This window comes from Chelon labrosus, assembly GCF_963514085.1.
Source record: "Chelon labrosus genome assembly, chromosome: 1".
Classification (NCBI taxonomy): Eukaryota; Metazoa; Chordata; class Actinopteri; order Mugiliformes; family Mugilidae; genus Chelon; species Chelon labrosus.
The window spans coordinates 20,490,042-20,512,462 of record NC_140337.1 but is presented as its reverse complement, the minus strand read 5'-3'; the positions used below and the strand labels follow the sequence as shown (position 1 = coordinate 20,512,462).

The 22,421-nt window shown below is 43.3% G+C and overlaps 3 protein-coding genes across 4 annotated transcripts; 2 read left to right on the top strand and 1 right to left on the bottom strand.

Moving 5' to 3' along the window:
- Positions 1 to 6,445: 6,445 nt before the first annotated feature.
- LOC311490471 (RNA-binding protein 4.1-like) lies at positions 6,446 to 9,962 on the top strand. Of its 2 annotated transcripts, none has more exons than XM_084547960.1 (4): positions 6,446 to 6,470; positions 7,043 to 7,471; positions 7,585 to 8,219; positions 9,902 to 9,962. In XM_084547960.1, the coding sequence occupies exons 2-3, from the start codon at positions 7,063 to 7,065 to the stop codon at positions 8,196 to 8,198; spliced, it is 1,023 nt and encodes a 340-aa protein (XP_084404086.1). In that variant the 5' UTR covers positions 6,446 to 6,470; positions 7,043 to 7,062; the 3' UTR covers positions 8,199 to 8,219; positions 9,902 to 9,962. The 2 variants fall into 2 exon arrangements, with proteins under 2 accessions (XP_084404086.1, XP_084404085.1); XM_084547959.1 differs by lacking the exon at positions 9,902 to 9,962 and adding an exon at positions 8,528 to 9,244.
- Positions 9,963 to 16,258: 6,296 nt separating this feature from the next.
- On the bottom strand, positions 16,259 to 17,167 carry tifa (TRAF interacting protein with forkhead associated domain). Its single transcript, XM_084552907.1, has 2 exons — positions 17,124 to 17,167; positions 16,259 to 17,010 (listed from the first exon to the last, which is right to left on the bottom strand). Exon 2 carries the CDS (start codon positions 16,978 to 16,980, stop codon positions 16,396 to 16,398), a length of 585 nt encoding a protein of 194 aa, XP_084409033.1. The 5' UTR covers positions 16,981 to 17,010; positions 17,124 to 17,167; the 3' UTR covers positions 16,259 to 16,395.
- A 575-nt stretch (positions 17,168 to 17,742) lies between these two features.
- On the top strand, positions 17,743 to 22,216 carry LOC311494130 (RNA-binding protein 4.1-like). Its single transcript, XM_084553023.1, has 4 exons — positions 17,743 to 18,332; positions 18,820 to 19,238; positions 19,335 to 19,985; positions 20,306 to 22,216. Exons 2-3 carry the CDS (start codon positions 18,830 to 18,832, stop codon positions 19,961 to 19,963), a joined length of 1,038 nt encoding a protein of 345 aa, XP_084409149.1. The 5' UTR covers positions 17,743 to 18,332; positions 18,820 to 18,829; the 3' UTR covers positions 19,964 to 19,985; positions 20,306 to 22,216.
- The last annotated feature ends 205 nt before the right edge of the window (positions 22,217 to 22,421 follow it).

The following is a 22,421-nucleotide window of genomic DNA, read 5'->3' as shown; positions in this document are numbered from 1 at the left end:
GCCCTGAACGGGGGGGGGGGGGGGGGGGGGGGGGGGTCACATGGTGAGGCATCTCTGTTTATCAACTGGCCGGGGCCGGAGGCGCGGATCCGGGAGGACGTGGGGGGCGGTGTTTGTCACGTGACGTGTCGCCTCCTCCTCCTCTTGCCTGCGTTAGGCGCGTCGAGGGTACCGGGGTGGCACCCGTGCGGCCTTGTAAACGGGACGGGCCAAGACCAGACAGTTCACACTTGGAACTCTAGATTTCGACTTAAAAAAAAAAAAGAGAACTACAACCGTGCCTCTTTTCTCTGCGTTGACACGGGGGAGGAAGGGGAGGAGGAGGAGGAGGAGGACGGGGAGGAGGAGGAGGAGGGGGGCGGCGGAGGAGGAGGGGGGCGGCGGTGCTAGCTTCCAGCCACACTAGTGTCTTGATAAACCACTGCAGCGCGCAGCTCCAGCTGCACACGAGGGCGACCACCTTTCTGGGACGGGGTGCTGCTAGTGGAAGGGGGGAGGGGTTGTGGGGGGGGTAGGTAGGTAGGGGCCTGGAGACTGCAGACTGTGGGATTGGGACAGCTTCAAATGACATGAGAGCCACATGACTTACAGGTACACAACACACCGAGGCGTACACACCGGCGGCGGGGGGAGTGCGTGCAAGTGGACGTGGTCGCCCGCGTGGCGCAAAAGAACAGGACCGAAAAAGGAAAACATAATAAAACACACACACACACACACAAAAAATACAAAAACAAAAAAATATAAAAAAGAGGCGAGGTGTCTGTCTTGTACCTGGCAGTTTGGGTTGGCATACAGAGTAAGAGATGGACTCGAGGAAAAGAGGAAAAAAAAAAAATGAAAAACCTCAGTGGCTCTCTGCTCATGTTGTTACTGCTGTCTTGGTTACCGCTCTCAAAAAAAAAAATTTTTTTTTTTTTTTTTTTTTGTTGCTATTTCCACATCTTAGAAAATATGAAATAAAAAACTGAAGTGAAATCAACCTCTTCTGTGGAGACGAACCTTGATTTCTCTTGTCTTGTGGGTTTGCAGTCTATTTTTCTAACTTGCATGGCATTTAGTTTACCGAGCCGTAGGTGGTGCCTGTCCTGTGCATGAGGAGGAGGAGGAGGGGAGGGGAGGGGTAAATAAAAAAGGGGGTGTTTATTATTAATCCGACTTAACGAAGCCATTGTTTCATTCACTAGAACTGCTGCTAATGTACACATTGAATGTCCAACTGATGTAGAAACTCTACCGCGAAGAGAAGGAAGAAAAAAAAAAACAAAAACCTTATTCTGTGACTGAAGCAACATTTCCTCCCCCGCCCCCACGTAGTCGAGGAAGTTTGAGCCTCGCAAAGTATTAAAAGGGCAACATTTGTGCATGACAAGCGAGCGTCCACGTGACCAAAGGTTTTGAGAGTCAGACAGACGAATGGGGGGTGCGGTCGAGACGACCCAGATGCTGCTGTTATACATTTCTGCTCACCTGTACGTTGTGTTTTTAACGCGTGAACGAGCACTTGGAGTATTTGTACCTCGGTTCAGTTGCATGTGTGCGAGTGGGAATAAGAAAAAACAAAAACAAAAAAAAAAGCCCTGCGTGGTATGTTTGTGTTTACCTTTATACCTCATTGTGTGAGTACTGTACTCCCCCCTATGTATCTTGTATCCACCCCCCCGCCGCCTCACCGTCCCGTTGAAAGGCTGCCGTGTGTTTGTGGAAGTGTGTGTGTGTGTGTTTGCGGATATGTGTGTGTGTTTGGATGCTGGTTGTACAGTCGACTCCTCACTCTTGTCAGATTTTGTCTCTGGTTTTCTCACTCATGTTCTGATGGCAATAAAGGACTTTTCATTGTTTGGTACACGTTTTTCGCTACAGTTTGTCGTCTTTGGTGCGTAACCGATCTAAAAACTCCTTGTGATTTTAATTTAAATTTGTCCCGAGCTGTTTTTAAACCTAAAGTCCTGATTTTGAGTTTAAAGAAGCGTCAGTGAAGTCTGGATATTATTCTTTCTGATATTGCTAAATGATGTACAGGCTTCATTAATAACTTAATCCACATAGAAATTTAGAATTCACTTTTTTCTCAGTTTTGGAAATTATATAGACAGAAAAAAACGTATTAGTCCAGGATCCACATCCCATAATTTCATAATAGCCTAGAAATAACAACAGCTCCAGATATTTCCCTGTTGTTTTAGTGCAAAGACATACTTTATGGAGATGTTTACATTTAATGGACTATTATTTTACTAAAACTATTAATGAAGAACCTTTTTTTTTTTAAGAAAAGTAAGTGTGGTGGTTTTGACTCATTGCTGCCCCCTGCTGTTTAGTTCTGGGTCTCTCAGCTTTGTGTCATGTCTTCAACTCTTAGTGGACAAATTAGGAATAGGTTCCAGTTTGAAGATTTTCGGTTAATGTTTTCTATGTAATTTTTCACCCTTTCTTCTTCTTGTACTCCTCCTCCTCCTCCTCCTTTTTCATCTAACTCCTCATTTTGTTCTTCCACCCCTCCTCCATCTACTTCTTCTCCTTATCCTTCTGTCTTCCTCCTCCTCCTTTTCATCTTTCTCCTTCCCCTCCTTCTACTCCTTTCATCTTCCTCTTTCTCATTTAATCTTCCTCCTCCTCATTTTTTTTTATCTTCTTCCTTCTCCTTTTCCTCCTCCCCATCTTCCTCCCCTTCTCATCCTCTTTTCTGTCTTTCTCCTTCCTTCCTTCTCATTTTAACTTCCTCCTCATCCCTTTCATCTTCCTCATTCCCTTTCTTCTTCTTCTTCTTCTGCTTCCGGCTTCTTCTTCCTTCCTTCCTTCCTTCCTGTCTTCCTCTTCTTCTTTCTTCCCCTTTTTCTTATTCTTCTTCCTCTTTCTTCTTATTAATTTAATCTTGTTCCTCCTTTTCGTCTCTCTTCTCCTTTTCTTCCTCCCCCATCTGCTTCTCCTCCTCATCCTCTTTTCTGTCTTTCGCCTTCCCCTTGTCTTCTTCTCTTCCGTTTTAAATTCATCCCTCGGCCCAGATTGGGCCCGCTGACGGGCCGGTTTTGGCCCGTGGGCTGCATGTTTGACACCCCTGTGCTAGAACATGATGCTAGAGAGGCAGTCATTGTATGCATCGTATTCCACAACCTGGAAGTCAAATAGCTACTGCTGCTACTTTAAGCGGTGGCTGCTTCATGTCGTGGGGAATCCCCTGCAGCCGTCCTGGGAAGGCAGAGGGAAATTTGAGCTAATTTGTGGATTAATTGGGGGAAAACCCATATGCAGCCTCCAAGACTCATGACATTTGCTGTGTTTATATCAGTGTGTGTAAACCTAAAATGGAAAGCTTAGGGTCAGTTTGCCTCAGATAATCTACAGATGTTGTCGGATGCGTTGTTACCTTCTGTCCTTGTGGGTACAGACCGTTGTCAACATGAGACAAACACTCAGAACATGTTAATATCCGAACTGGGCTTTTGTCAAAAGCATTCAAAGAAAAGCTGGAACAGAGAGGAGGAGGAGAACAACAAACCAAAATAAACTCTCTGGCTCTATCAGAGATACTCAAGAGGATCTGCAATTAACATATCCCCGCACACTTCAAGCCCATCAACACACTGGGGCAGAAACTAGTTCAGCTAAAGACAAAACATCCAAGCAAAAGCAGAGCAGAGTAGTTCCTGTGGTTCAGGATGTACAGACCTGTACGCTAGGGACTTTGCAAAACTTTACAAAGGTGACCAACCACTCCCAACACAGTCTCAACACCGGTCACCCGTCTGTTCATATCTTCAGCCTGGAGTTTCTGGCCATTAATGTGTTATTAGAATACCATTCATTGGGGGATAAAACACTTAAAATATCATGTTATATTTAGTTGTCAAAACTGGTTGTACTAGTAAAGCTATAGAAGCTACTTGGATGAGTGGTGAAATCAAATAGTTATATATTATAACGTTAAAATGACATATCTTGTGAAATTCAGGATAAACAGTATTTACATTGATGTGGTACACCAATTAATGCCACAGCTTAATGAGTAATTAGCAAAAATAATATCTAAACGTTAAGTAAAATTAACATAATTTCATTAATTTGTTCTCTGGTTTCTAGGGAAACCAAGAAAAGGTATTTTTATATTGTATTTATTTGATTTGCTGACCTGGTAGTTCATTTCTTTGAGCATCAAAACTGTTTTATTTGGTTTATTTGATGCTTTCTTGAATGCAGTTGTTAGGTTCCCAGACATGTGACCAATGTGTGTTTTAATTAAATTGATGAATACTTCACATGAGTATTCATAAAATTATCATGCATCAAATTCTGCTTAGAGCTTAGATTTTTATTTTCTGGTGAAGTGAATTAGGAGATGGATGTGAACCATTGATGTGAACTTGAAGCAACATGTTGAATTGGAGGACGTCCTGTTGAGTCTTCTTCTGTTGGACTGTGTCTCCCCCTACTGGACATTTACTTCAATGAGTTCAATTCTCTAGAATTTGGCACAAAAAAATGTCTTGAACAGAACAATTTGAATATATATCTCTTTAATATATGTCTTTAAAGACAGTGAAGTCCTGTTTTTAGAAACAGTACACACAAATTCCTAATTTCCACCTTTACATTAGTAGTTGGATAATAATAATCCATAAACTTCTAGACTTAAGTGAATGCAATCCGCTTAGTTAATTGCTCTAACAATATTTGCATTTGTTCAAGTTTTAATAGTAATATTTAAGGGTAAAATTACTTTTTATATCTGTTGTTTCTGATCAAAAAACACAACCTGTCATAAATTACATCCGGCAATACGCGTTTAAAGCTGCACTTGTATCTGTTTTTACATGAACAATGTATGTGGGGACTGAGCTTAATGTAATACTGTCAATGACAATAATTATTGTAGACTCTGTAGAAACTGCTAAGCACTTTTGTGTTTTTACAAGGCCGTGACACGCCTAATCTCAAATATAGAAACAGAAAGAATAACGACAAAAACCACTTAATGCAGCTTTACATTTTAAATAGTTCAGCACGGTCTGTAAGGCTTTCTAGGTAAGTTAATGTTGTTATGATTCACATTGTAATTTTTCAGTGAGTCATGAGTTCCTGGTTAAAGGCCATAAAATTGGACTAAAATAGTCGCGTGGAGTTTAAGAGACAGGCTCATATGAGTGACTTTTAATAGATTAAGGATATTCCCCTAAGGGAGATTTATAAAGTATTTCCCTACTGCTGTTAATCCTTTCTGGCTCATTTGATGGCTCATCAAATAAAAATGTAGTAAACATGGTTAAAAGGCATATATTATACACATATTGATAAAACTGAGCCACTGAACTAAACATTTAAAGGGAATTCATTTCATATCATTTAATGTCACTAAGACATTACTCAATGTCAAAAAAGTGCTTTAAAATAGGAAGAGTTAACCAAATGGGCTTAACTCTATCTGTTAAGAAGGGCAAATACAAATGACTTGTCTTTTGAAGTCCATGGTAAACCAATCAACACAACAGTCACAACTTTATATGAGTAAGTAGCAACGATCCATTATAAAGTACATTTAAAAAACAGAAGCTTGAGAAGAGTTGATTTGTCATTACTTGTCATTACATAAGACTTTAATTTGCGATTTCTTTAACTGGTCGTTCATTTTATGGTGTTTTACACCATTGTTGTTTCGCGCCTTGGTGTGATACTTTTCCTTCATGGATTGCATCCAGGTTGCATCAGCCATGAGACATGTGGCCACTCCCTCCGCGACTAAATCAATCAAGATTGAAGTTTTACAAACTTAGTCAGTCACAGCTCATGAATCGTGCATGCGCTTCTTTTTATAAAAAGCTTTTTGCCTGTGAAGATTATCATTCATCCAAGTCATGACTTATCCAGAACAAAGCCAAACTCAAACATGACCAGTTCCCTTTGTTTCAGTTTTGTTTTAAGATTAGTTTTTTTTTCTCCCTTGCACACGTTTACACACATTTCACAGATGCAAAAAGGAAATTGACCGTGAAATTTATAAATTTACTATATCAGCAAACTGCCAGCCATTTTATACTGTATGAATTATGAAATTAATTAATGTACTTTTAAAAAAAAACAGCCCACATATGGGAATAAACTTTCTGAATGAAAGACACTTTCTGAATTAATAATTAAGTTGTAATTACGTTTTTTATCAAAGAGTGGATAGTATGTAATATTCCCAATTTCCTATTAGTATTCAATTATATTATAGCATAAACCTTATTCGTTTTTCTACAGGTGAAAGTAACCGTATTACAAAACCTGTACACAGTGAGACCAACCCACGCAGAGGAAATTCTCTTCCGGTCCGAATAAAAGTCGTTTCCACGTGATCAGCCAATCGCAGCCCGAGCTTTTTGAGTGACAGCTCTGTCCACCAATGAGGTTGCTACATGTGCGCATACCGCCATACGGGATCCTTGGAGCCTCCTCTTTGTTAGTTTCGACTTCGCTTGCGCCGGTCGGCAACGGTGAGTAGCGTTGCTCCCGGGGACTTTCTCTATTTCGTTTCTTGAATTTAATTTTTTTAACTTCTGCGCGAAAAGAAACGGGCAACTGCACACGCTGCCCGTGGCCGAACCGGATTTTATTTGGTAGCTAATGCTATCTTGCCACTTCGGTTTGTTTGCTAGCTGATGTTAGCATTGCAGTAGCAACCGGGCTAGCAGGTTCCCTTGGCAGGAAGTGTAAACACGGAAACTTATTCGACTTAAGCGTTTCTAAAACCTGCTGTATTTTGAGTATTATATGTTTAGGGGTAATGCCAATAATACTGGAGTATTATTAAATATAAATATGTTAGCTAGTGACGGATTTAATTGTGGTTTTGGTTTGGCGGGCCTCTGAAGTCCACTAAGAGTCGCTCTAGTTCTATTTCCGGATTATGACGTTGTTGATTCACTATTTGCCACCTGACTGGTTTCTGTCAGTTACTACGCCGCGTGTGTGTGTGTGTGTGTGTGTGTGTGTGTGTGTGTGTGTGTGTGTGTGTGTGTGTGTGTGTGTGCGCTGGTGTCTCATCTGCCGTGTTTACCCCTTGCAGAGAAGGACACAGGAGCAACAATGGTGAAGATTTTCATAGGAAACCTCACTCAGGACACGGAGAAGGATGAAATCGAGGCTCTGTTCACTCAGTACGGCACGGTGCTGGAGTGCGCCAAGTACAAGAACTATGCCTTCGTCCACATGGACGACCGCAAGTCCGCCACCAGGGCCATCCGCGAGCTCCACCTCCACAACCTGAACGGCCGGCCCATCAACGTGGAGCCCAGCAGGGGGAAGAACCAGGGCCCCGTCAAGCTCCACGTGGCCAGCGTCGAGAAGGGCTTCGAGAAGGAGCTCCGGGACATGTTCGAGGAGTACGGCACGGTCACGGAGTGCTCCATCGTCAAGAACTTTGCCTTCGTGCACATGCCCAACTCGGACGAAGCCATGGACGCGTTGCAGGGCCTGGATAACACGGAGTTTCAAGGTATGTAGAGGTGATATTCTGGCCTGGGTTGGAAGTTTTTTTCTTGGGGCGTATCTGAGCTGTCAGTGTCTAGGCATTTAGATTTGAGGGGACAATGTTTTTCTTTCTCTCAGGGAAGCGCATACACGTTCAAATATCAAAAAGCAGACCCAGAGGGGCACCTCAGGAGGAGGAGTATCCACCTCCGCCGGGCAGGGGAGACTATTATCCTCCTCGCTATCCGATGGAGAGGCCCGAGCCTCCCTACAGAAGCCGCATGTCCGCGTATCCTCCTCCGCCGCCGCCGCCGCCCCCTCCTCCCCCGAGAAGAGCGTATCCCGACCACGGCTACGGCGAGCGTGATGCCTACGGGGTGGTTGATTACTATGAGAAATACAGAGCCCGCCCTTACGGGGCGGCGGGCTACGACGACAGGCGCCCCAGCGCCATCCCTCCTCCGCCTCCTCCCCCGGCGCTGGTTAGGGAGCGTCTCGGAATGGGGTCGATGGACCCGTACGAGCGCCGCCCGCTCCCTGCTCCGTCGGCGTACATGGGCAGGGACCGAAGCCCCATCCGGAGAGCCCCCCCGCCGCCTGCTCCGTCGGCTGGCAACGGGTACTCCTACGAGCGCTCTCGGCTCTCCCCAATGTCCAGGGCCCCGATGTACGCAGCTGCCCGGCCCAGGGACGCGTTTTCCGACAGAGTGCTTCCACCGCCTCCACCGCCGCCTCGCTATGCGGGCTATTAGTCGCCGAGAGTATAATACAAGGTGAGCGCAGAGAGTGGCTGTTTCATGACCTCATAAATCACACTGATGACAAGTAGACAGGATTAGGAAACAAACACTGCTCGTAACTGTTTATCAAAAATGAATCAGAGCTGAAGCCGTAAATTGAAGTGGGAGTCACGCTTTTAAATCATCAGCCAGAGCTCCTAATTCCTCCCAAGATAACATACAGCCATTAAACGTTGCTGCTAAAGTCCTGAAACATTGCTGCTTTGACATCAGAGATCAGTCTTGCGCGAAACCCTGAGTAAAACGCGCTCCTTGACATGTGTGGTGTGCTCTTTTTCCAGGTTTAGAATATGACAAGATCGTCGTTGTCTGCTGATGCACGTGGCGCTATACACACCCCCCCCTCTCCCCACACGTCTATGGCGGATTGCGTTGCGTTCGCCTGAGACTAACTGGAAGATACTCTATTGCGGACAGACCCCCGTACTTAAAAAAACCATACGAATCCACGTCAACAGTTCTTCTGAGCTGGTCATGCCTTTTCTGTTCCTCTGCTTGTTTTCACTGTTCAAATCCTTAAAAAAATGTTTTTGCAGGGCAGGTGCTTAGGCTATTCCAGTGTGATACTGTTTGTGGCCAGAAGCTATACACCCTGCTACTCAATCTTTCTAAGTAAACATGGCCTCTGGGGAAACTGTGACATACTTTTCATAACAAGGGAATTCACTTAAATAGGAATATATGTAGTCTCTGTAAACACAGCTATTGTATTCAAACCAAGATTGTTGATTGCTCATCAAAAGGAATTAAAATTAACAGTCGGTGAAGAATTGCTTTAATATAATCCTTGTGGGAGGCTGTGCAACTGGTTTTTTTTTTGCGAAACACATGTTGGCATGACATCAAAAGGCTCCAGTGTGGTTTTTGTTCTTTTGACACTTTGTGTTATCTTTTCTTGCGACAGTAGAATCCATAGCATCGTTATGTATGACTTTATTTCCTTCACAAGATGCTTTTTATTTGAAGGCTTTTTAATAAACGAATGAAACCAAACACAACACATTTAACTGTGAAATTATTCCTCGCTGCGCTTCGATCCCGGTGACTGATACATTTTAACCGCACCTCCACACGCACACTTTCACTTTCATTCTTCACATTCCTTGATAGTTACCAGCTTGACACATGGTAGGTGATATGTTTTTTTTGTTTTGTTTCTTTACAGCCTGAATCACATTTGCGGTTTCCTGAGGACTATTAACTAAAAGTAAATCTTTTATTTTGATTTCCACGTTTGAAACCCAAAACGTGTCCGCAGACCGAGAAGTGACGACCAAACGAATGACTTCGCGCTTCCCGTGTTGGGCTACACTGCGGGTTTTCTTGAGCCGCCGTTCACCGACTGCAGCGCGCCGAGAGACGCTTGGCACGCGGCGACGCTGCATCTTCTCTCGATCATCTCCCATTACCTACCCTGTGTCGAGCCCCTTACGGGCGGCTCTATAATTAACCCGAGCATTTACGATGAACCCGTATTTCTGTCGTCTCGTGACGGTGCAAAAAAAGTCACGAATTGCATTCTCCATTTCGGTCCACGCCACGTGTTTATTCACACTCTCCATCACTGTTTTGCCTCGTGTGTGTGTGTGTGTGTGTGTATGTGAAGCACAAATTGCGCACAGTCTTGGTGTTCTTAGTATTTGTGCTCTTTGTAGGTTGTTAGACTCTAAGCAGGAGATGCCAGCTCATGGTAAGTCAACCTCGGAAGATGTCCAGCATCCTGAAGGAAAGAGGTAGATATTGTGCAACTATTACCATTCTACTATTGCTAACTATGAATAATATCCTGCTCTTATGTTCTTGGACTCATGCTGCTCCTCTTTCCACCCTTAAAGCCATAAAAAATATTTAGAAACAATATATTTTTTGTCAGCTATTCCCCATTAATGCATTCTCCTATGATGCTTTGATTGTATCTTATTAGAATTTGTTAATATTGCTTGACTCAAAGATATAAAAAAATAAACGTATTGTTGTGTTAATAGTCAGGGAAGCATTGACGTCATTGTCTTTAACAGGCTTCCTCGAAAGATGTTGCGCCCTCTGGACATTACACGCTGAGAAAGACGCAAGCAGACTGTCCCATAGTGAAGGTAAAGCAGCATGTCTTCGCTTCATAACATCCTAGTACCACGGAGCTTTGTCCCGTGTGTAAACATTGATTTTATGTACTTGTGCTTTTACAGGTGGTGCATTTTGGGCCTCTTGATGCTTTCGTTTCTTAGAAGAGCTGGACTGAACCTTTTTGTTTTCTGCAGCTGATGTCACCAAAAACCATGTGGTTGATTTGTCTCACGTCGTCTCAGACATGACGGACTATAACCTGACCTCTCCTCCTGAAGCTGGGGTTAAAAAAAAAAAAAAAACAGATCCAGATCCGGGAGCAGCCTCATTTGATCTCACAGGGAAGTGGTTGGAAACAAAACCGAGACTAAAATTGTGCAACGAGACAAAGATAAGAGCAGGAGGATAAAGAATGGCTGATGAGACTTGGCGTGCAACCAACAGGGATCTGTCAACAGTGCTGTGCAAGCTAATGTTTAGCCTCAAGGGTTAGCGTGTTTACTTTTCGCTCGACGTCACTGTCGGATGCTCCGTGTCCTTGTAGGCTCCTCTCTCTCTCATTAAGTGTCGAACATGTTTGTTATTAATTTGTGCGGTCCATAAGAGTTAAGACGAGATCTGCGCACACCTCACATTACAAGATAATCTGGGCCAAAGGACGGTACCAAGAAAAGTCCTAAATTGTCAGGAGAGTGAGGCGGGATTATAAATCTGCCCAAAGATGCGCTATAAAATCATGTCATGCAGTTTAAGACCTGGAATATTTACTCGTGTGATGTTATTTTATACGGACTGCACGGTACTAACATACGTAGTACTTGATTTATTTTGAATAAATTGTATTTTCTTGTTATTTGTCTTTGATTTTGATATCGGTGAATAAACTGCATTTGGAAACAACATCTCGGATCCTGTTTTATTCAAGCTGCGCGTTTCTAATAAGAATTTTTACATAATTTCTTTACATAAAAATACACAGTGTGCAAAGTCTTGAGCAATAATCTTGTGGTTTATTAGGGTTCTTCACTCGCTGAGTTATTGTTAGTATCGATGCATGACCACAGCGTCAAACCTTTATTGAGTAACTCTTCCAGTTTCTATCTGAGCAACTTCCTTCTAGGGTTTCCTTCAGGTGGCATATTGGGAAATTCATCTGATTTATTTTAATCTGTCATGTTTCCTGGTTAAGATCACAGATGTTCTTGTTCAGCGGTGACTAACACAAAGCCGTTTGACTACAATTACAAGTATTAAATGTAAACTTTTTCTTACAGCCACTACAAAAATAACAGAAAACACAATACATCAGTTTAAAAGCACTTTTTCCACTGTGCCATAAATCACCAATCTCTTCAATTTATATAACTTAATTCGTATATTTACCGTATACGATCATTTATATAGGTAAATAACTTTGCATTACTTAGGGTTAGGGTTAGGGTTGCATCTCCCCGAACAACAGGCTTAAAGTTCACCCCAAGGTGCCTTTTACGAGAGGGATCTTAGATCGTGGGTAGATAACATAGTGTAATTGTGTAATTTGGGAAAACATTAACTCAATTAAAATAAATCCTCTAGGGAAATGGTGGACGTGGGTGGTTTTATTAAAGTTTGCTGGACTGGTTCAACTACTGCCTGCATAACAGTGGCCACATTCCAGATTCACGTCTTTTGTTGCAGTTGTTCTTGTGCTGCGCCAGTAACACTGTGATGGCCCTCATGCGGGCATGGGTACATCAATACCTTACATCACCTTTCCTGCTTGTTAAGTCACACTCTAATATTTCGTCAGACCGCCTTTAGCGTTGATTACAGCACGCATTCTCTGTGGCATTGTTTTGATAAGCTTATGCTTCCAACCTGTGTTGCATTAATCTTTCACCAAGATCTTGTATTGATGATGGGAGAGTCTGACCACTCCTCAAAGCCTTCTCCAGCACATCCCAAAGATTGTCAATGGGGCTAAGGTCTGGACTCTGTGGTGGCCAATCCATGTGAAGATGATGACTATTGGAGTTTGTTTTATACATAATATTCATGAATGTCAATATGTACATTCAGCCTCCTTACCACCTCAACCCTCAATTTACACTTGTTGGATTTTTCAACTTTAGGTTTGCTACTTAAAACCTGGTGCAATATGTAAATATGTTTTGTACCATAGTGTATTTACTTTTATATAGTTTTCTCTCGCCTACCTTAGTCTATTTTTGGTATCTTGCATTGTTGCCGCCCTAATTTCTCTATGAGGATAAAGTCCTATCTTATCTTATCTAATGTCTCATGCTCCCTGAACCACTCTTTCGCAATTTGAGACCGATGAATCCTGGCATTGTCATCTTGTAACATGCCCATGTCATCAGGCAAGAAAACATCCATAGATGGAATAACCTGGTCATTCAGTATATTCAGGTAGTCAGCTGACCTCATTCTTTGGGCAACATAATGTTGCTGAACCGAGACCTGAGCAACTGCAGCAACCCCAGGTCATAGCACTGCCCCCACAGGCTTGTACAGTAGACACTAGGCATGATGGGTGCATCACTTCATCTGCCTCTCTTCTTACCCTGATGCCCCCATCACTCTGGAACAGGGTAAATCTGGACTCATCAGACCACATGACCTTCTTCCATTACTCCAGAGTCCAATCTTTATGCTCCCAAGCAAATTGAAGCCTTTCTTTCTGGTTAGCCACTGATTAGTGGTTTTCTTAAGGCTACACAGCTGTTCAGTCACAATCCCTTGAGTTCTCTTCACATTGTACGTGTGGAAATGTTCTTACTTTCACTATTAAACATAGCCCTGAGTTCTACTGTTGTTTTTCTTCAATCCGATTTCACCAAATATTTAAGTGATGGCCGATCACGATCAATCTGGATTTTTTTCCGACCACATTTCTTCCTGGAAGACGATGGTTCCCCACTATCGTCCAGTTTTTAATAATGCATTGGACAGTTCTTAATCCAATTTTAGTAGTTTCTACAGTCTCCTTAGATGTTTTCTCTGCTTGATGCCAATGATTTGACCCTTCTCAAACAGACTAACATCTTTTCCACAACCACAGGATGTGTCTTTAGACATAGTTGTTTAAGAAATGAGAAGCTACTCATTGCATCAGTTGGGGTTAAATAACTCGTTGCCAGCTGAAAGGTAATCACCCATGCAGTAATTAACCAACAGGAGTCTCGTGCCTATTTGCTTAGTTAAATCCAGGTGGCGACTTTTTTTTTTTTTCACCGTATACAATCATTGTCCAAAGTAAATAACTTTGCATTCCTTAGGTATTGCATATCCCTGAACAATAGACTTAAAGATTACCTGGTTCAAGTTTACCCCAGGGTGCCTTTTGTGAGAGGTAATAGTGTTATTAGAGAAAACATTATCTCAGTTAAAATAAATCCTCTAGGGAAATGGTGGACGTGGGTGGTTTTATAATGTATGCTTGACCGGTCCAACAACTGTCTGCATGATAACTCTCATGCGGGTACATCCCTAATGACTGCACCTCAGTGGACCTTTCTGTGAAACTCTTGAAGTTTGCAGACGACACCACCGTCACTGTACCCATTCGGGACGGCGACGAGTCTGCATACAGAGGGGAAGTGGAAGAGCTGGTCCTCTGGTGCAGTCGGAACCACCCAGAGATAAACCCGCTCAAAACTGTGGAGATGACAGTGGACTTCAGAAAGAGCCACCCCATCAACCCCTCCTCTCACAGTCCTCAACAGAACGGTCCCTACAGTAGACTCATTAAGGTTCCTCGGGTCCACAATCGCACGGGACCTGAAGTGGAGCTCCCACTGTACGGAAGAAGGCCCAGCAGAGGTTGTACTCCCTGCGTCAGCTCAATAATCCAGTCTGTCCTGACCACATCCATCACGGTCTGACGTGACGTGACAAAACCACCCGCCACAAAGACAGTTTCTTTCCACGGGCTGTCGCTCGATCGTTGTATAGATCTGCTCTTATCCTTTATTTTTCTATTTTTTTGTCTTTTATGTGTACAGATTAATTTTTTTTTTTTACTACGCTTATTTAAGTTTCGTGTGTTTTTGTACAAGATAGCAAAGGTTATCGTAGTAACCCTAACCCTAACCCTTGTATGTGCACACATACTTGGCCAATGAAGCTGATTCTGATAAAGCCGACTCTGATCAATACCTCACATCACCTTTCATGCTTGTTAAGTCAATAAAGTAAGATTATAAATCTCTAAACAGGCTGGGCTTTGTTCCAAGATTAACACTTTACCTTTATCCAACTATAAATGCTTTAAGGTGTAATTTAGACGTGGACATGTTACTTGTATTCTCGAATGCTCCTTACGCCAGTGAGTAACACTGATGCCCTGGTTCATGAGTATTATGCAGGTCACAAGAGGTGATATACCTACCTCTAGAAAGACTTTAGAAATGATCAAGAAATGATCACCCATGCAGTAATTATCCTAAAGGAGGCTCGTACCTATTTGTTTAGTTAAATCCAGGTGGTGGTGACCGTGTACGATCATTGTCCAAAGTAAATAACTTTGCATTCCTTAGGTATTGCATATCCCTGAACAATAGACTTAAAGATTACCTGGCTCAAGTTTACCCCAGGGTGCCTTTTGTGAGAGTTAATAGTGTTATTAGAGAAAACATTATCTCAATTAAAATAAATCCTCTAGGGAAATGGTGGACGTGGGTGGTTTTATAATGTTTGCTTGACCAGTCCAACAACTGCCTGCATGATAACTCTCATGCGGGTACATCCCTAATGACTGCAACTCACTGGACCTTTCTGTGAAACTCTTGAAGTTTGCAGACGACACCACCGTCACTGTACTCATTCGGGACAGCGACGAGTCTGCATACAGAGGGGAAGTGGAAGAGCTGGTCCTCTGGTGCAGTCAGAACCACCTAGAGATAAACCCACTCAAAACTGTGGAGATGACAGTGGACTTCAGAAAGAGCCGCCCCATCAACCCCTCCTCTCACAATCCTCAACAGAACGGTCCCTACTGTAGACTCATTCAGGCTCCTAGGGTCCACAATCGCACACGACTTGAAGTGGACCTTCCACGAAGACTCTGTACGGAAGAAGGCCCAGCAGAGGTTGTACTCTCTGCATCAGCTCAGGAAGTTCAACCTGTCTCAGTTTCTACAGTGCAATAATCTAGTCTGTCCTGACCACATTCATCATGGTCTGACGTGACGTGACAAAACCACCCGCCACAAAGACAGTTTCTTCCCCCGGGCTGTCGCTCGATCGTTGTATATATCTGCTCTTATCCTTTATTTTTCAATTTCTTTGTCTTTTATGTGTACAGATTTTTTTTTTTTTACTACGCTTATTTAAGTTTCGTGTGTTTTTGTACAATATAGCAAAGGTTACCAGAGTAACCCTAACCCTTGTATGTGCACACATACTTGGTAAAATGAAGCTGATTCTGATAAAGCCAACTCTGATCAATACCTCACATCACCTTTCCTGTTTGTTAAGTCAATAAAGTAAGATTATAAATCTCTAAACAGGCTGGGCTTTGTTCCAAGATTAACAATTTATCTTTATCCAACTATAAGTGCTTTAAGGTGTAATGTAGTCGTGGACATGTTAACTTGTGTTAAGAATATACTTGAATGCTCCTTACGCCAGTGAGTAACACTGATGCCCTGGTTCATGAGTATTGTGCAGGTCACTTTTTCCTTGAAATGTGATCTGAAGCATTATAAGAGGTGATTATATTTAGCAGAGCTCTAGAAAGACTTTAGAAATGATCAAGAAATGATCCACTTGAACTAAACTGGCTGTCAAAACAACCACAATATGCACAAAACGGTAGAGAAAATGTTTCATTTAATTGTTCGTGTTAGAAAGGCAGAAACAACAGCTTTAGTTAAAAATGTATGAGATTTACGCTTTAAAATAAAATGTACAGTAAGTATAATTAAGAGCACAGCTTGTGGACATGATTTGATATGTACCAAGTATTGTTATGATTTCACATTACATGGAGGGATCTTACCCAGACCTGCAGGGAATGTAACAACTGTCATGAAAGTTCAGTAGGAGTAGTGAAACAGTCTGAATAACCACAGAGAGTTCACTACGAGTAGCTTGTCAGAGTCTCGTCGGTCTCCTGGGGGGCGCGCATTCTGACATCAGCTGGGAAACTGTTCATCAAACTCGAGCCCGTGTCCATGACGGGGGCCATGCTTGGCACGCCCATGCACGTCTCCCTGTAGGGGGACACCACCAGCACCTCAAACGCCACCTCAAAGGTTGCCTTGGCCTCGCCTGCCCTGCGGACGATCTCCATCTCGTACTCCCCGAAGCGGATCAGAGCCTTGTCAGGGAGGTCCATCCTCTCTAGGAACCCCAGCGGCGAGCCGTTCACCAAGAGCCGCCCCCTCTCGCTCAGGTTCTGGATGCCGAACAGCATGTCTGGGCTCTGGGGCGTGCGGTAGGCCTGGATGGCCAGCTGTTTGCGGGACACCCGGAGGTCGTTGAGGGTGTAGGTGCAGGCCTGGGCGTCACGCCCAAACCTCAGAGGGTCACTGGCTTGGTGTCTGATGGTAGTCAAAGGAAGGGAACCATAAGGGGCCTTACATTGCTGCTGCGGGTGGTAAAACTTGATCTGGAGACAAGTCAGGAGGTCCTCCTCTGTCTCTATTGTCTGAGACACATTCATGACTAAGAGTTGACGTCCAGGGATGAAGTCCTGTTGAGACAAACACATTAGGGATGCAAGAAAATGACCACACCAGCCAGCCAAAAGCATAACATACCAAAACACACACAAAACACACTCTCTGTTAAATGTTTATGCCTTACCTAAAGGTTTTTAAATTGAAGATGAAGTTTCTTTTACTCTGTACACAGGAAAGAAGCACGAGAGACCGCCTGCTGTAAGCACCGAGGAGGAACTAAGTAACGGTGCTGCTGCTGCTGGCAAGGCAAACAGGAAGGTCTCTGCAGCTCAGTGAAAGCTGTTATCTGTTACTCACGTCGTCATCCTCTCACAAGACATTCAACAGGAATGCTGCTTTCAGGTACAAATTGGGAAATGTCACTGCTGCATGTTGTGGATGACGTAAACGCAATTGTAGCGCACGTTTTCGAGATATTTGTTAAAAAAAAAAAGCGCACAAGGCATGTCCCATCATCATTAAGGACATTTTATTATTAGCCAGTTTATGGTCTAGTCTATTTATTTGTGCTGGTGTCGCTCAAGAGTGTGAAAGCGTTGCCCCTCGCCTCTCACCGACTTGTTTTTTGGACTCATAGCCAACACATTATTCAACACTAACACTAATATTACTACTTTTTTCATTATTATTTTTAACTTTTAACTTTACTTTCAAGTAAATATTTAATGCACGGCGTGCCTATTTAAAATAAACTATTTTCTGGTAGGTTCCTGAACGCCACATTTACAACACTGGAAACTCCCCTCTAACACAACCTGAAACAAGTAGGAAGTCAACTGCATGTTTTCACATTCGTTATTAGAAAGTTGACAACCGTAAATGGAGAACCACGGTGCCCGTAAAATGACCCTGTTACACATTAACCCACGTAAACACGCATTCCTTTCGTTCCCTGAGAATACGGCAGTAAAAAAAAAAAGAGACTGGTTGATAAATACTAGACCGGGTGAGTGTAACACACTTGGACAAGGGGTGTGGGTTACTGGAAGGATTTTATAGTTTATAGTAATACTGTCATATAAATGTTTATATATATGTATAAAAATGTGTAAAATAATTATTTACGTATTCTAAAAACAACGTAAACAAACTTGGTAGTCGTTTATCACACACCTGTCATGGCGCCGCTTGGGCAGTTGGTGGCGGTGTGGTTGTCACGCCGGGGGAAAGAGCAAACGTAGAAGAAGAGTCGCGCTCTGCTGTTGGCTAGCTTAGTAGCTTTGCGGTAAACGGGGAAAAAAAAAAAAAAAAACAGCAAACGGAGGTCGGCCATAGGAACTCTTTGTAAAAGGAATACTCTGTGAAGGCCGCAGGCTAAACGGTAACAAAAAAGGTAAGCATTATCGTCTTAAATATCACAAATTCAGCGTATTTTTTAATTTTGTTTAATGTGTTTCTTGCCTCCGTGTGCTAGCATCGGCTGTAGTAACGTTGTGTATTAGCGTGGTTTGGCTAGCAAGCTAACGGCTAGCAGTAGCACATTTCCAAAAGGCATGACCTGGACTTATTTAGGTAATTTTACTCACAGAAGACGTATAAGAGTAAAGATACCGCAAATACATTTTATTGTTCAAGTGAATTTATTTTATTTGCATTTATTTCTGTAATAATTTAGTGCACCGTCAGCCATTTAACAATGAGCAGGCCTTTAAAGCCTATCAGAGAAAAAATGGGCATATTATTTTGTACCCTATATAAGCAGACTCCTTTTTATTTTATTTTTTTTTAAACAATATATAATCACATTCGTGTTGTTGAATATTTCATTGTCTCCTCCAGCTGTTCATTTCCCTCTTGTCTCTCAATTTTGTCTGCAACAGATCTTCAACAATGGTCAAAATCTTTGTGGGGAACCTGCCCCGGGAAGCGGACGAAGAGGAGATCAAGGCGCTGTTCACGGAGTATGGCACCGTCACCGAGTGCGACATCATCAAGAACTACGCCTTTGTCCACATGGATGACCGCAAGGCCGCCACCAAAGCCATCAAGAACCTGCACCTCTACAAGCTCCACGGCACGCCGATCAACGTGGAGGCCAGCCGCGGGAAGAACCAGGGCTCGGTGAAGCTGCACGTGGCAAACGTCGAGAAGGGCTCTGACGACGAGCTCCGCGCGCTGTTCGAAGAGTACGGCTCCGTCACGGAGTGTGCGGTTGTTAAGAATTTCGCTTTCGTGCACATGTCCAACTCAGACGAGGCCATGGACGCCATCAAGGGACTGGACAACTCACAGTTTCAAGGTACGACAGATCTATAAGCGAAACTAGTTAAGTAGTCTTGATTTAAACCTGATATTTTATCTTTAATCCTTGCTGTTGTTGTTTTTTTTAAAAAAGGGAAACGGATCCATGTCCAGATTTCCAAGAGCCGACCCAGACACGATGAACGGGACGACTACCCTCCTCCCCCTCCAGACAGGGGCGGCTACTGGCCCCCACACTATCCAGGAGAGAGGCCTGAGCCTCCCCCACCCAGCTACATGAGGGGCCGTATCGGCCACATACCCCCAGGTTACCCTGCCCCTCCTCTGCCGCCCCCTCCCCCTAGACGAGCCGTTTATCCTTATGAGGGTGAGAGGGACAGATACGGCGTGGTAGATTACTATGAGAAGTACAGAGCCCGTCCGTATGGCATCGCCTCCTATGAGGATCAGCGTGCTGGCGCCCCTCCTCCTCCTCCCCCTCCTCCCGCATCCGTCGTCCGAGACCGTCTTATGAACCCGTCGCTTGACCCGTATGACCGTCGACCCCTTCCTCCTCCTCCTCCGTCCTCATACTACGCTCGAGAACGCAGCCCCCTCAGGAGGGCGCCGACCGCACCGATGCCCCCTGCCAGTAATGGCTACTCCTACGAGCGCTCTCGGCTATCCCCGGTTTCCCGTGTCCCTGCATACGGAGTTCCACGTGCAAGGGACCCCTACGCCGAGCGTCTGCCTCCGCCACCGCCTACACGCTACGCTTATTAAGCAAAGGCCTCGGCATGTGAAGGTGAGAATAGGTTTGAGGTAACCTGGTGTTCATATCTTTCCCAAAGTTGCCCATCGTCCCTGCAGAGGCAGCTTGTGAGTTGTACAACACGCTCTAGGTCTCGTGGGGTAAACAAGGTTTTGAAAAACCACGCGTACAAGGTGCTGTTGCAAGTCGATGCATAAACTTGGAATTTCAGTAAATATAATTTCCTCGTTCACATGGATCTCAGGTCCGGAGACGCAGAACTCAAAAAGCCGTGCAGGCAACTAAGATGGAACAACGTGCTGTGTTTCAACAGTTGCAGATCGTTCATGTGTGTCATTTGCTCTTTTTTTCAGGATTGTCGAACGCCTGCGTCGCCGCTCGCCGCCTCCTGATGCACGTGAAACTATCCTCTTCCTGTCTGCGGCTGAGCGCGTTACGTTCGCCCTGCGGCGCTCACAGGAGGAACCGAATTGCCGACCGACGTCCTCGTCTGTTTTTGTTATAAATATAATTTGGAGATAGTTTTTACACTCGCACATTTTTATTTTTTTCCTCCTCCTGATTGTTTTAGTATGTAATTGTGCTGTAGAATTTTTTTATTGCTTGACGTCTGAGTTAGGCGTATTTTTTTTTATTTGGACTTTTTCGTTTGGATGTTGTGTGTGACTTTAGAGAGCTGAAACCGCTTCAGCGGCAGTTTCAAGGCGATCTACTTGTGACTGTAGATTTAGCTGATCTGAATTATGTTTGGTATTGAACCTAATCTGCACGTTGGTTCCATCATGTGAAACTTTCCCAATCGTAAAAAAAAAACCCCTAATCTCTCTTTGTGGCGTTGCTGTGAAAACGTAAACTAAGCGGAAGGATTTGATAACGCTAAAACAGTTTTTAGCCGGACAAAGCGTATTTATATGACCACTGTCAAACTTTCATTTTTAATAAAACCGATTTGTGCAGCAGTGTTGTTCGCAGATGTGATCCGAATGAAGTCCAGCGCCTCAGTGTGACCGTTCAGACTGATTCAAATACTGTCTTTCGAAAAAGAAAATATCATCATCATCCGTTTGTTGGTGACAAAACAACGTATAGGCAGCTCATTAAAATCGTCTCGTTGATTTAAAAAAGTTTGTCGTATTTGATCTTGTGTGACGTGCTCGTCAGCGGGGCCTTTCGAACGTTTAACCCCTTTCTAGTAAGCGTTGTGCACGCAACCAGGTGAGACGACCTAGCTTGAACTAGTTTACCTTGAATCTGGGTGGGGGAGATCACATCAGAGGCTGCTGGAGACCTTCAGAGGTTACAGGTAAGTCAAGGAATACTGGATTAGACACTGATGCAGACAGCGCATGCAACTACTTAATTGTTTAATTTTGTTAAATATAGAGGTTTGTAGAAGTGGAAGTGTGTTTAGTTGCAGGTCCAGGAGTGTTAGCTAGCACTATGCAGCTGTTAATCTTCTGCTCGTTAGTTATTTATTTTGACCTCTTCATACACTGATCAACCACAACAAACTTACTAAAATTGTATTTTTCTACCTTGAGCCTCCAAAAATAGTCGAAGAGTGGACACAGGCCTTCCGAGGGTGTCTCGTGGTGTCTGGCACCAGTACATTGATATTGTTATTGATGTTAGTCCCATCAGTTTGGAGGCGTGGACAACACTGTGGGCTACTTTTGATGTTTTTGAGCAGTTTTAGTGATGTGCAGTTGTCCTGAGAATGGCTCCTGCTGTTGGAAAGTGTTTTTGGTGGGAGACCAAAGGTTTCCCTTAAGAACGTTGCATTAGAACAAAATGATTAATGTTAATCCCTTTGCCTCTTAGTGGTTTTATTGTTGTGGCTGATCGGTGTAGCGGTCATTTTTTATTTTTTTTAGTAAGGCCAGTAAAAAGATACCGGTAGCGGGGCTAGGGTCAGTAGACTATGAAGACCATGTTTGAGCCTTAGAGGAAGTAATGTTTTAATGAAATTTAAAAATAAATTAGTTGTGCATCCAGTGTAGATAGTTTTGGCTAAGCTGCACAAGAGCTGATATTTTAGACTGAAGAAAGCACCAAATTCTACAAGTTGATTTGCATATATACATTTAAACAGAGTTAGCAATGCAATAAAACATTTATATTACACATTGTTTTTATAGACATGGCAGTACTTCACATTGTATTGTCAGTTTTGGATTCTGACCTGCACGAATAAAATATTTCAAACAGTAAAATGGACTCTGTTGAGTAATATGCTGAACAAGTTGACCTCTTTTATTCACATCACATTGTGTTGTCTTCTTTCTGTGCCACTCATAGTATTTGGAAGGTAACTGTTTCTACAAGAGAACGGACATGACGAGAATAATTTACATTTGTCAGTTCTAACATTTCTTAAAACTTAAATCTACTGGAATAACTGGATATTGTGTGACATGCCCGTTTAGTCCAGTAGGTGGTGCTGTTGCATCACTTTTCGATTCATTTAGA

Bases quoted from the DNA above. Each gene is read 5' to 3' on its own strand.
- LOC311490471 (XM_084547960.1), top strand. From the start codon at position 7,063: ATGGTGAAGATTTTCATAGGAAACCTCACTCAGGACACGGAGAAGGAT. The intron at 7,472-7,584 runs GTATGTAGAGGT...TCTTTCTCTCAG, and splicing joins GGATAACACGGAGTTTCAAG to GGAAGCGCATACACGTTCAA.
- tifa (XM_084552907.1), bottom strand. From the start codon at position 16,980: ATGAATGTGTCTCAGACAATAGAGACAGAGGAGGACCTCCTGACTTGT.
- LOC311494130 (XM_084553023.1), top strand. From the start codon at position 18,830: ATGGTCAAAATCTTTGTGGGGAACCTGCCCCGGGAAGCGGACGAAGAG. The intron at 19,239-19,334 runs GTACGACAGATC...TTTTTAAAAAAG, and splicing joins GGACAACTCACAGTTTCAAG to GGAAACGGATCCATGTCCAG.